This window comes from Colobus angolensis, unplaced genomic scaffold, assembly GCF_000951035.1.
Source record: "Colobus angolensis palliatus isolate OR3802 unplaced genomic scaffold, Cang.pa_1.0 Scaffold5, whole genome shotgun sequence".
Lineage (NCBI taxonomy): Eukaryota > Metazoa > Chordata > Mammalia > Primates > Cercopithecidae > Colobus > Colobus angolensis.
Genome location: NW_012118487.1, coordinates 1,986,877 through 1,998,861, shown reverse-complemented (window position 1 = coordinate 1,998,861; position 11,985 = coordinate 1,986,877). Strand labels below are relative to the sequence as shown.

The window sequence follows — 11,985 nt, the reverse complement described above, 5'->3', positions numbered from 1 at the left end:
ATAGCCACTCGCATTCTTTTGAGTATGGGCTTCTGAGGCCTTTTCTTGAGAGAGGGGTTTGTGATTATGGGGAAGGGCAGAGAAAGGCAGCTAGCATCGCAGGGCAGTGGCCAAAAAGACAGGCAGGTGTGGAATACACAAACGTCACCTGACTGGGATGTTTGCATGTGGCCAGCTTTAGTGGGGTAGTCAGTTTATTTTGTTGTTTGTGTTAAGAATTTGATTTGGAGGCTGCTCAGATGAACGGGGGGTATGTTTTGTGCATCTGTGTGGAAAGTTCACGGTCCCTTTTCTAGTTTCACATTTGAGAGAGATGGTCGTTCCTGGGCTGCTGTGTTGGTGGATATACACCATGCTTCTCACTTTGGGGAAACTGATTCTTTTATTGAGCTTCTCAGGCTTGAATCCTGCCCAGGCTCCTCTCCAACCACTTATGGAGACCAGTTACCTAAGGCTGCAAACCGCAGCTGCCGGGAAGAATCTCAAGGTCTCAGAGCTAACGCAACAACATTGGCACTGACTCCTGCTTCATTTGCGTTTGATGAAAGTCAGCGTATTTGTCCCCATTTATTTACCATTCTGGTTTAATTAGTCCACAAAAACAAAAACAAAACAAAAGAAAAGCCACGGAGTTTTACGGAAACATACACACACCTTCAGGAAATCCTCCTGCCTCTACTGGCTTTCAAAGTCAGTGCTGCACAACAGGAAATGAAGTTGAATCCAATGTTAACAAATGCTGTTCTGAAAGATGTGTTGGTGAGGTGAATGATGGTGGTGGGGTAAGGATGCCTCAAAAAGAAAGGTGTCTTTTAAACAGGAAATGCTGAGCCATACTGGAAGCCCTAACTTGCAACGTTTTCTAGAACATATTTCACTAAAGCTCTGAATTGTAGTGACATAACATTATGTTCCTACTTTTGCTCAAAACTTATTTTTAAATGACAGCAACTAAGCAATACCCTAAAATCCCACTAATTCAGGCTATATTCAAATATAAATTTAGTAAACAACGTTTTCTAACATACAAATCAGGACTTTGAAAATGTAACATATCTTTCATTCACAGACACTTTAAAAGCTGTTTAATATAACATGTTGTAATGCAATAAACCTAAACAGCCCTGGAATTTATTTTTTATAATGTGATCTTATCATCGTTTGGGTAAATAAGAGAACAAACAAAAACTTTAGAATTACAAGTCGTATTTAGTGTTTTCCAATTAAGCGATCTTTTTGTTTGTTTGTTTGTTTGTTTGAGACAGGGTCTTGCTCTGTTGCCCAGGCTGGAGTGCAGGGCCATAATCACGGCTCATTGTAGCCTTGACCTCCCTGGCTCAAGTGATCTTCCCACCTCAGCCTACTGAGCAGCTGGGACTACAGGCACAGGCCATCATGCCTGACTTTTTATTTTTAGTTTTGTAGAGATGGTGTTTTGCTATGTTGTCCAGGCTGGTCTTGAACTCCTGGGCTTTGGCCTTCCAAAGTGCTGGGATCATAGGCATAGTGACTGCACCTAACCTTAAGTGAGATTTTAAATGATTATCACTGCTAACCTGTTCTTTCCAAAATACAGACTTTCCCGCAATAAGAACACCTTTTTGGCTGTACTCTGTGAGAGCCAGTCTCATCCAGAGACGCTTTGTGCTAAGTTTCAGGTCTGTGAGGAGCAAGGAAGGACTTGATGGTGATAAAGGTACCAGACCACATGCCAGGACCTGCCTCAGCGAGGAGGCTGTTGGTGGCCTGTTCTGCTCCAGGTGAGCAGAGTGTGGGCAGTGGGTCAGGATCCCCAGCGTGTGCTCAGATATGGGGGACAAGGGTTAGGTCCATGAGCCTTCCCAGGGTTCTCCCTCTTGGCTCACAGTATATGGGCAGAGGCCTACAGGAAGTTATTAACTCCTGAACGTCTCTCAGGGACAAAATGGGCCCGAAAAAGAAACACACAGAGAGAATCTTCAAGACAACGTGTGACACCTTCAGGCTGATTTAACTCATGTATCAGAAAGGAGAAGGAAGTTGAAAGAAAAGTTTGAAAAGGCATTTTCCTGGTGCCGTGGAAGTAATAGCATGTAACTGAGTAAGAGTGAGTGTTTTAATACTGCCATTTTCAAATGACCCTTCTAAGGTCATTTCAAATGTCACTTTGGAATGATGGAATGATCACTTTAGGTCTTTTTTACACTTAGGTCCACTTTTACAGTCGCCCAGTGGGTGTAGATGTAAGGTTAGAACATGTTCTGTATGTCTTTGAAGCTCCTAGTTACTTGTTCCACAGCCAGCAGAGCAGACAGGGAGACAGTTATCCATCTCAGGAATCACTGAAGCATTGGAAAGTTTTCCTAGTGTATCAGTTAGAATCTCAGAGAACTATGGGTTCTTTTAAAAATTAGTTTCTGATCACTGTCATAAAAGATAGACTATTATCATTTCTTGTAATTTAGGAGGCCTCATGTTAGTTACTTTGATCTTTCACTTGCAAAGCCGTACGTCTTACATTTTGGTACCGTTGTCCATTTTGTGGGTCAAGGTTAGTCTCAAATTTAGAAGATAAGAAGAATACTTACGGTTCCCCCCCACCTTGAATATTTTCATGAGTAAACACAGGACGCTGTGGCTGAAATGAAATGATTTTCAATGTAATCAATGTTTAAACTGGTACTAATTAAAAGATAATTTGGATAATGGCATGGTACTTTTCTTGACATTTAATATTTCCTGTTGTAAAAAACCAAGAGGAAGAAAAAAACCAAATAAAGGGTTTCTGCAGGATTAATAATTAAAATATTTAAAGGGAGCTTCAAATTAAAGCAAAATAACCAAGGTCAAATGTTTTGAACATGTCTACAATCTAGTCTGCTCAAGCTTTAAGGAAAAGTCAGGGTTTGGTCCCATTGATTTTTCAAAGGCCAGGAATAAGGCAAGAACATAGACAGCAAACCACTAGAATAGGAAATATAGACACCTTCATACAACCTTATTCTCCAGTGTTTTCTCAAACAAGCAGAAAATAAACCACATTTAGTTTCACAGCAAAGTATCCACATTCATTCTTTCAACCTTTCCTTCACAGACAACATTTTCACATACAGCACAGAGGAAAATATCAATAGGCAGACATCCCATGCTACATCTGAATTAACATTCTCTGTTCTCAATGTGGAGAAAACACATGCATTTTTAAAAAGAGAAAACAGAACTTTGGAATGCAACGAACAATATCCAGGTAACATGTAACATTTTACCTTAGAAGAGAAACATTGGTAGAAATTTCCAGTGCACTGAACTCTCGAAAGAGTTTCTTTTCTTTTTAAACTAAGCATCAAGACCAGTATCTGTAATAGATACTTATAATATTGGAAATGACAAGCCTTAGCATCCCATATACCCACATTAATATTTTCAATGAATGAAAGTTAACACGTTTGTTGAATATATAAACTCAGTGTAATTTATATGGACTACCTAAACTTTACCTTTTAGGGGAGAAATGCATACAAATCACTCATAATACATTTCAAAAACACTCGCTTCTAAGTGATAGCTACAGGGTAAAATCAGAATTTGCATGGCAATTATGTAAGTGACTGTTTGATGACTACTGAATTAGCTATTAGATCCATGTCCTTAGACTTTGGGACCAGCTCTTAGATTTCCATAGTTACGAGTGGATTACTGATAGGCTGAAATCTCTTCCTGCAAATTGTCTGTAGAAACCCCACTGGTCCAAGCTCGGATGGATAACTCTGAGGTTCCTCTCAGTCTATGAGTCAATGATTCACCCACTTCCTAAATTCCTTATCCACCCCCTTTCTATCCTACGTGTCTATCTAGCATAAGACTAGGTACTCACAGTACTAAAACTGTAAGCTTTGATTCTGTTAAGTGGAAACCTTTATTAACAGTGTTCTTAGAAATTTCACTCAACAGTCTGTGGATAGAATATTTAAAACTAGAGCGCATAAGAATTACTAGACACAAGTATGACTTAAGAGTGTGAAATAGTTTACTCCTGTAAATCAATATAAGACTACTAACGATGTATTTATTATTAAAATTGGAAGATATTCATATTTTAAGAAAAATTATGACTAACCAATTTTCCAGCCATCTTAAAGATCATTTAATTCAAGATATTATTAAATCAATTTAAATATATAAGATGGTAATTGTAAGTCATTGATAAGCTTATATCATATTACCTATTTCAAGTTCTCTTCCAATCCAATAAAACTTTATATATGTATAAAACTGTTATGCAGAAGTAAGATTTGTATACATCAACTGCCATTAATAGTATTTTGTAATAATTTCCCAGTCTTTGTTTTTTTTCTCAGTCTTCTTTCTCATTTTAAATGCCTGCAGAATAATGGTCTCCCACATGTGTCTACATATCATAGTTTTCTTAACCATTCCTCTCTTTTGTTTTTGTTTTGAAGTTAGAATTGGTCTAGTCTTTTTTTTCACTATCATAAATAGCAATGCTGTACACATTTTCCTATGCAAAGAGCTATTTTCTGCTTTTGAACTATGTTTTAGAATATATTCCCAGGAGTAAAATTTCTGGCCAAAGAGTATGCATTAAAGCCACATGATTTTGAGAATGTACATGTTAGTCACTGAAAAATACTGTTCTCAAAAGTAACTTGAAAATGTCTAATATGCCACACTGCATATCATATACCAAGATCGCTATGACTCTTTCCTCAAAACAATCAGCACCATTTACAGTGCATAAAAAAGTTATGAATAAGAAAATATTATTTATCCTTGTCTTAAGAGAAAATGTTGTGTAAAGTATATTTCATTATGCTCTAAAATTGGTATCCTTGTTTTCACACATTCAAACCATTTTAATATTTTAAAATTGAGTAAAAGTTTAAACTTCTACATCACGATATCCAATGCTTTGTAAAACTAGTTAGTTTCATTTCATTGCTCTTTTGTTAAAATGTGAATACCACTTTAAAAATCAAATTGTTCATTAATATAAAACAAACTTTTAAAGTCTGTACATCCCTTTTTAGTTATCATCATTATAATTCTACTAGTTCAATTCCTTTAACTCAACTCACCTCATCAATCATTTAAATGAACTGTCCCCTTGACCATTATGAAAATTTGGTGATTGCTGCAAATGTGCAGCTTCCTGCATCCCACGTCCATGGCTGGAGAACGTATGTTCGTATGTGGCAGCCAGCACTGTCCTTGCTTTTTTTTCTTGAGATGGAGTCTCGCTCTGTCACCAGGCTAGAGTTCAGTGATGTGATTTCGGCTCACTGCAACCTCTGCCTCCCGGGTTCAAGCGATTCTCCTGCCTCAACCTCCTGAATAGCTGGGACTATTTTTATATGCACCACCACGCCCGGCTAATTTTTGTGTTTTTAGTAGAGACGGGGCTTCACCGTGTTAGCCAGGATGGTCTCGATCTCCTGACCTCATGATCCGCCCGTCTCGGCCTCCCAAAATGCTGGGATTACAGCGTGAGCCACCGCGCCCGGCCCCAGTCCTTGCTTTTACCTGTTTCCCAATATCTCTTTTCCCTTCCTTCATCTCTTTCAAACCCTGCCCCTCTTTTTACCCACAGATCACCAGTTTTCGATACTGTTCACATCCTGAGGCCAGACTTGATCAAGACTTCTCTTAGCAGAGAAGCTGTGTGTGTCTTATAACGGCGAGTTTTAGAACTGTTCAAAGCTTGCCTTTAACAAGAATCACCTCCATGTTAATGTGGATAACCAGGAGACAGTTCTGAGGAAAGCTGACCAATTACAGTACTTGAAATAGTTTATTTTTAAAGCATGTGACTAGTAGGGAATGCGTAGCACGGACAGTTATGTATGTTAGTTCATCTGCGTCCTTCTGTTTTGGACGTTAACCACCACGTAAACTTGGGCATGCCTCAGCTTCCCTATCTCTGAAATCAATGAGTTGGACAAGATGACGGTTAATCGGGTCCCCTCAGGGACCCCATGAAGCACACACATTTCCACAGATATTTTTCCTCTGCTGTGTAAAGGTGTCCATCACCAGCTTTACACAGAGAGCTGGGACACTGACACTGATTGGTTAATTCTCATGTGTCTCAGTCATGTAAAAAAAAATGGCTACAATTCAACTCCATTTTGCAGATTAGTAAATCAAAACCCAAAGACACTGGATAATTTCTTAATATGACAAATAGGTAAAAAACAACAACAAAAAGAAACAAAATGGTAATTTTGATGTGCACTCTTCATTGCATGAAAGATTACTATGCTGGACTAGTCGGCCTAGCTTGGCTAAAATCAGCCGCTTAATTTTGACGCTGAGGTAGGTGCAAATGTCCTATAAGGTTATGTAAATAGATTATCTGAGGAGACCATCTTCGCCCTTTGCCCATGGCGGTGTAACGCAAATGTGCAAGTCCCTTAAGGAAAGATTTGTAATGCATCTGCACTCTGTTGCCACCTAGTGGTGAGCTGTGGCAGCAACAAGCTGAGAGTTGTTGCTGCTTTATCCACCCCTTTTTATCCAAGTTCCCAAGGCTGGATTAATTTTAAAAGCCTATCTTAAAGGCCACAGAGTGATATGGAATAGATAGTCATCTGTTTTTCTAACCATATTCTTCCCTTCCCACGTTTTACATTCTTGAGAAAGAATCCCTTGTAAGCCACCAGCATTTTTGGTCTGTGTCCATTTCTATTTTGACTATCTGTTCAGGCATTTCCATTTCTCCTAACTTCTTAGCAGTTTTAAGATAAATATAGAACGATATACATTTGTGACATTCAGAGAGGCTTACATGAGCCGAACCTAGAAAGATGGCTTTCAACCGACATATTACAATCATGGTGTTGGACATTTTGAGCAAGAATTATATTACGCTTATATTTCCTTGATGAATCTTAAGAGTAGAATAACAGAAAATCCAATGAAGCATGCTGCTGTTTTCTTGGTATCTTAAATATGTATTTGTTTCTGTAGCCCTAAATATGTAAGTTTTTTTCTGTAGCCATTTTTTAATGTTGTCAAAAACAGATACAAAAGAGACAAATTTTACACACATGCTAATTTCCAAAGCTAGAACCAATCACAAGTTACTGTTCATAAGGAAGCTGGTTTGAAATATCATGGAGTCTGTAACATCAGTAAAATATATACTTTCCTATCTTAGTGAGCTACAGTCTGTTGAAAAGCTGTCTAATTTATTAAAGCTTCTGCAGTTATCTCTGGAGGATTAATTATATTTAGTATCAAATAATTCTTAAACAAGGATTGACTGTTACTTTAAACACGAATGCAGAAAAATCTCTGAAAGCAATATAAGCAGTGCTAAAGTGTTTTGTCATTTTTTTCATAAAATATTAGTTGTACTTGCCAACTAGAATTAGATGAAATTCTCCTAATAATACCACATTTATGTTTAGAGAGGCTTATTTTTCCTTCTTAAATTACGAAGGTAAAACACAGCTTTGCACAAATCTAAAAAATAGAATATTTACGGTTCACAAAAACACGTGTAATCTGACATACAAATACAAAATGTAAAAATCACACACACACACACACAAAATCTAAAGGGGAACCAAAGCATACCATCTCATGGAACCATAGGAAATTTATAGATAGGTGCTCTTCATTGCAAAGAAGCTCATTTTTTGCTTTGGCTCTGGAGGCCATTAGGGGGAGTCTAAGAGTCTCTACAAATTGGCATTCCTCTCTCTATGACAACACAAAACTCTGCCTCAGCAACAAAATGAGGTCTTCCTATGCAATGCAAAAAGCACAAAGTGGCATAAATGCGGAATAATACCTACTTTTTTTAGAAATGAAAAATGAAGGCTTCTGTGAAATCAAGCCCTTGAGAACTTGAAATGCAAAGCATAGCTGTGTGATAGACCAGTTAAGGTTGAATCAGGGTCCATTAAAACAGAAATGAGGAAAGGAATCCTGACTTACGTCCAGATGAAAATTTCCAAACTCCTTGGCTGCATTCCTTAGAATTGATAGTAAGTACCATTTAGAGTCCATGTATTTTAAAGTACTGTAGGTATTGCAGAACTAAGTAGCTAAGGGAAAGTAATCTGACCTTTAAGTTCAATCAAAGCTGGCAAGAAACGGGAAGTGGATAGAATCCAGGGAGCAGTCTGGGGGGAAGGGCAGACTGAGAGAATGTAGTGCACATCACCAGAGAAAAGAAGACGTTAGACAAGAATCATGGATTTAAAAAAACCCAAATTGAATGACACAGAAGCAAACATGGCCGGAAGTGTGTGAGTCCAGCTCTGTATATTCTCGGCAACAGTTTTGTTCTTTGCAGGAGAAATGGTGACTAGAAAGCAGTGATTTAGTGTAGAACCATGAGACAGATGTAGACCACAACACACACGACACCCTTATTTGTAGAGCAGAGACTCTGACCGTGTCTTTGTGGATTTTGGAAACCTCCCGCACACCTAAAAGGGAGGCACATTACCAGGTGGTCACTTCATCTCCAGGGTGTCTCCAGCCTTACTTTAAGGCCAGTTCACAGCCAAGACAACTGAGGAAGAGCCAACCCCCGAGGCGGGGGTGGCCAGGATGTCTGCCACGAGGTGGGGGCGTGCTGACCCTACCCTGTGGGAAGCGCTGAGCCCTCTGACAGGCGAGCCGCAGAATCTCCTAGACATCACTGGGCTACGAGGAGGCTTACCCAGGACACATATCTCGCTTTTTAGGTCAGCCTGGAAAATGTATAAGAAGTTAGTTAGTTCTCATCTTCATCACACAGCCTTCAGGAGGAGCTTTCCTGGCTTGTTTGTTCCATGCACACACAGCATGCCAAACTCCTGACATGAGGAACAACAGCAGAGCAGGGAGGGTCAACAGCTCCTCCAGCTGCTTATGCAGTTTCCACACCACAGGCACCAGCTGCCGTCTTAACATGGGACCCACAGGCACGGCAGAAAAAGGTTCATAGAGGAAAGCTGGCATAGTGAAGAGGCTAAGAACATATAAGAAATGCTATATATATATATATATGTATATACACACACACACACACATTTTTTTTTTTTTTGAGACGGAGTCTGGCTCTGTTGCCCAGGCTGGAGTGCAATGGCACAGTCTCGGTTCACTGCAACCTCTGTCTCCCTGGGTTCAAGTGATTCTCGTCTCAGCCTTCCGAGTAGCTGGGATTACAGGCACCCGCCACCACACCTGGCTAATTTTTGGATTTTTATTAGAGACAGGGTATCACCATGTTGGTCAGGCTGGTCTCGAACTTCTGAACTCAAGTGATCTGCCCGCCTCGGCCTCCCAAAGTGCTGGCATTACAGGTAGGAGCCACTGCGCCCAGCCAAGGAATGTTATGTCTTTCATAGAATGCTTAGCAATTGGGTTCAAGATGCTCTCAAACCTAATCTGCTTTTTCATGCTTATTGAAGGGATGCAAAGTGAGATACAGGAGAATTTGGCCTCATGCCCATTAAATTTCATGGACTGTATCAGATATTTGTTGGAGGCAAAATTTTCTAGCAAACACATCAGAAGAAAGTAAGGCCTTTTTGGGGGGAAACATGGTGAAATACGATGAAATACTGAAGTGCCCAACCTGCGGGCTGGACTGTTTCGGTGTTTTTCTTTTCAGAGTAAGATCTTTCATACGACAGTGAGTAAGCTGACCTTCTTGTGTGTAGGTTTTATTTTCCTTCCAATAGCGGACAGGATCTGGCAGTGCACTGCCTGGTATTTGATCTGGCTTAAGAGAACTTTAGGAGGAATAAAACATTCTTAAATAAAAGCATGTGGTTTTCTCAACTCTCATTTAGAAGAGTTTTCCTAATTCTCAGTCATGATTGACCTCAGATCCCCAGCCTCCGGGGATGAAGTGTGTTTGGCACTGTTGCTTAAGCGTCATGGCAGACAATGCTTGATGCTCTCCAAACCCATTCTCTTCTTGGTCCTCAGTAATGGGGCCATTTTGGATAAAGACTACATTTCCTGAGTTGTAGCTGGATGTGCTCATGTCATAAGCTAGGACTAAGGGGATATATGCAATTTCTGGGACATAGCCTTCAAGGCAGAAGGTGTAATCTCCCATCTTTTCTCCTTCCTGTTGGTTCATGTGAGAAGGGAACTGCTCGAGCTGCCACCTGGGACCCGTAGTGGAAGCTTCTCTCTGTGGATGGCGATGAGCCAACATCAAATGGAACCTCCTGGGTTCTCTGATGACTGTGGGGCCACCACACCAGTCCCTTCATTTATGTGTAAGAAAAATATATTTCTACCTAGTTTAAGCTACAATTATTTTGAGTTTTCTGGGGCTGTGCCTACCCCAGTCTTGACTAATCAGGGGTTCAATACATATCAGAGCTCTTAGAGAAAAAAAAACCCATTTAGCTGTTAGAATGATGTGGGTAATAACAGCCGGAAAGAGCACGGGAACGTATTAGCAACAATCGGGCTGATTTCATGTTGAAAACTGTACCCCAGGGACCCCCTTCTGATGGGATTGCTTTGGGGTGATGAGACTTCCTTGTGGGACCACAACCGCTGAGTTACTTGGAAGAAACCCAAGGAAGAGCCTCTCACTCCCCTCACAGAGCTTCTGCCGCAGCTGGAGGCCACATGCGGCAAGTCTCTTGCAAAATAGTCTCTTGGATGGAAATGGAGGCTCGGCTTACAGAGAGGCTGAGATTTATACTTTATTTATTTATTTTTTTTGAGACAGATTCTCACTCTGTGGCCAGGCTGGAGGGTAGTGGCACCGTCTTGGCTCACTGCAAGCTCCGCCTCCTGGGTTCAAGCAATTCTCTGCCTCAGCCTTCCAAGTAGCTGGGATTACAGGCACCTGTCACCACACCTGGCTCATTTTTGTATTTTTAGTAGAGACGGGGTTTCACCATCTTGGCAAGACTGGTCTTGAACTCCTGACTTTGTGATCCACCCACCTCAGCCTCTCAAAGTGCTGGGATTATAGGCGTGAGCCACCGTGCCTGGCCGGTTTATACTATTTTTTGTTATAAAAAATCATTATTTTAAAAGCAGATGCTCAAAAGACTGGGGGAAATATTGGATTCAGATTTACACATTAAACATAATTTATGTATCTTTCAGTCATCTGTAATCTATAAAGTGGTAGTAACTTTTACGTTTATGGAAGATTTTGGATTGCATTTACTTTTATGGAGATTTTCATTGTCTTAGAAAACACTTTAAGAGAATGAAATTGCACTGACTTAATGGTTGACAGGGGTTGATAAAAATGTTATTACAATGATTTCATGCATGCTACACTATGTCTATTAAAACATTACTAAAAGTTTATTTTCTCTTTGCTTTCAGTACTAGGTTATTTCTTTTCTTTACAATGAGCATCAGCATTCTTGAAATGGAAGTAATAAAAAGGCTTCAGACTCAGATTGGCACAGTAACTGGGTCAGACGTGGAACTAAACTATAATGGCCTAAAATTTTGAGTTGATTCAATTTGTACTTAAATTTACAAGCACCAATAACTTCAGTGAATATGTTCTTTCAATGACTACAAAATAGATTTATCAGGTTTAAAAAAACTCAGTGGGAGATTCAGAAATCAAGATTTGCTCCTAAATAGGAGATAAAATAGAGAAAAACCACTTGGATTTGCTGGAGTTAGAAGTATTTCGTGTGGTTATTAAAATGTTCTTTTAAAACATAGTTATTGTGAATACCTCCATTCTCTCATGTCATTCTGCAAACAACTGAAACCTAAAATATTCTTTAGGAATTTGGTTCTTGCAGAAGAGTAAACCTTTTTAAATTCTAGCTTTGTCCTGATGCTACAATGGTGAGTCCTCCATCTTTCTAAATTAGATAACCTAGATTCTTTTTTTTATTTTTTATTTTTATTTTTTGAGACGGAGTCTTGCTCTGTATCCCAGGCTGGGGTGCAGTGGCCGGATCTCAGCTCACTGCAAGCTCCGCCTCCCGGGTTCCCGCCGTTCTCCTGCCTCAGCCTCCTGAGTAGCTGGGACTACAGGCG

At 39.8% G+C, this 11,985-nt stretch overlaps 1 protein-coding gene across 8 annotated transcripts in view; it reads right to left on the bottom strand.

Annotated features, from left to right (window-relative positions):
- The window catches only part of SORBS2 (sorbin and SH3 domain containing 2), a 377,524-nt gene that overhangs the window by 6,026 nt on the left and 359,513 nt on the right, over window positions 1-11,985 (bottom strand). For all 8 annotated transcript variants that reach the window (XM_011959522.1, XM_011959523.1, XM_011959520.1 and 5 more), the window contains one exon: window positions 2,568-2,617. In XM_011959522.1, coding sequence (XP_011814912.1) covers window positions 2,568-2,617 — 50 coding nt within the window. The remainder of the gene's footprint in view (window positions 1-2,567; window positions 2,618-11,985) is intronic.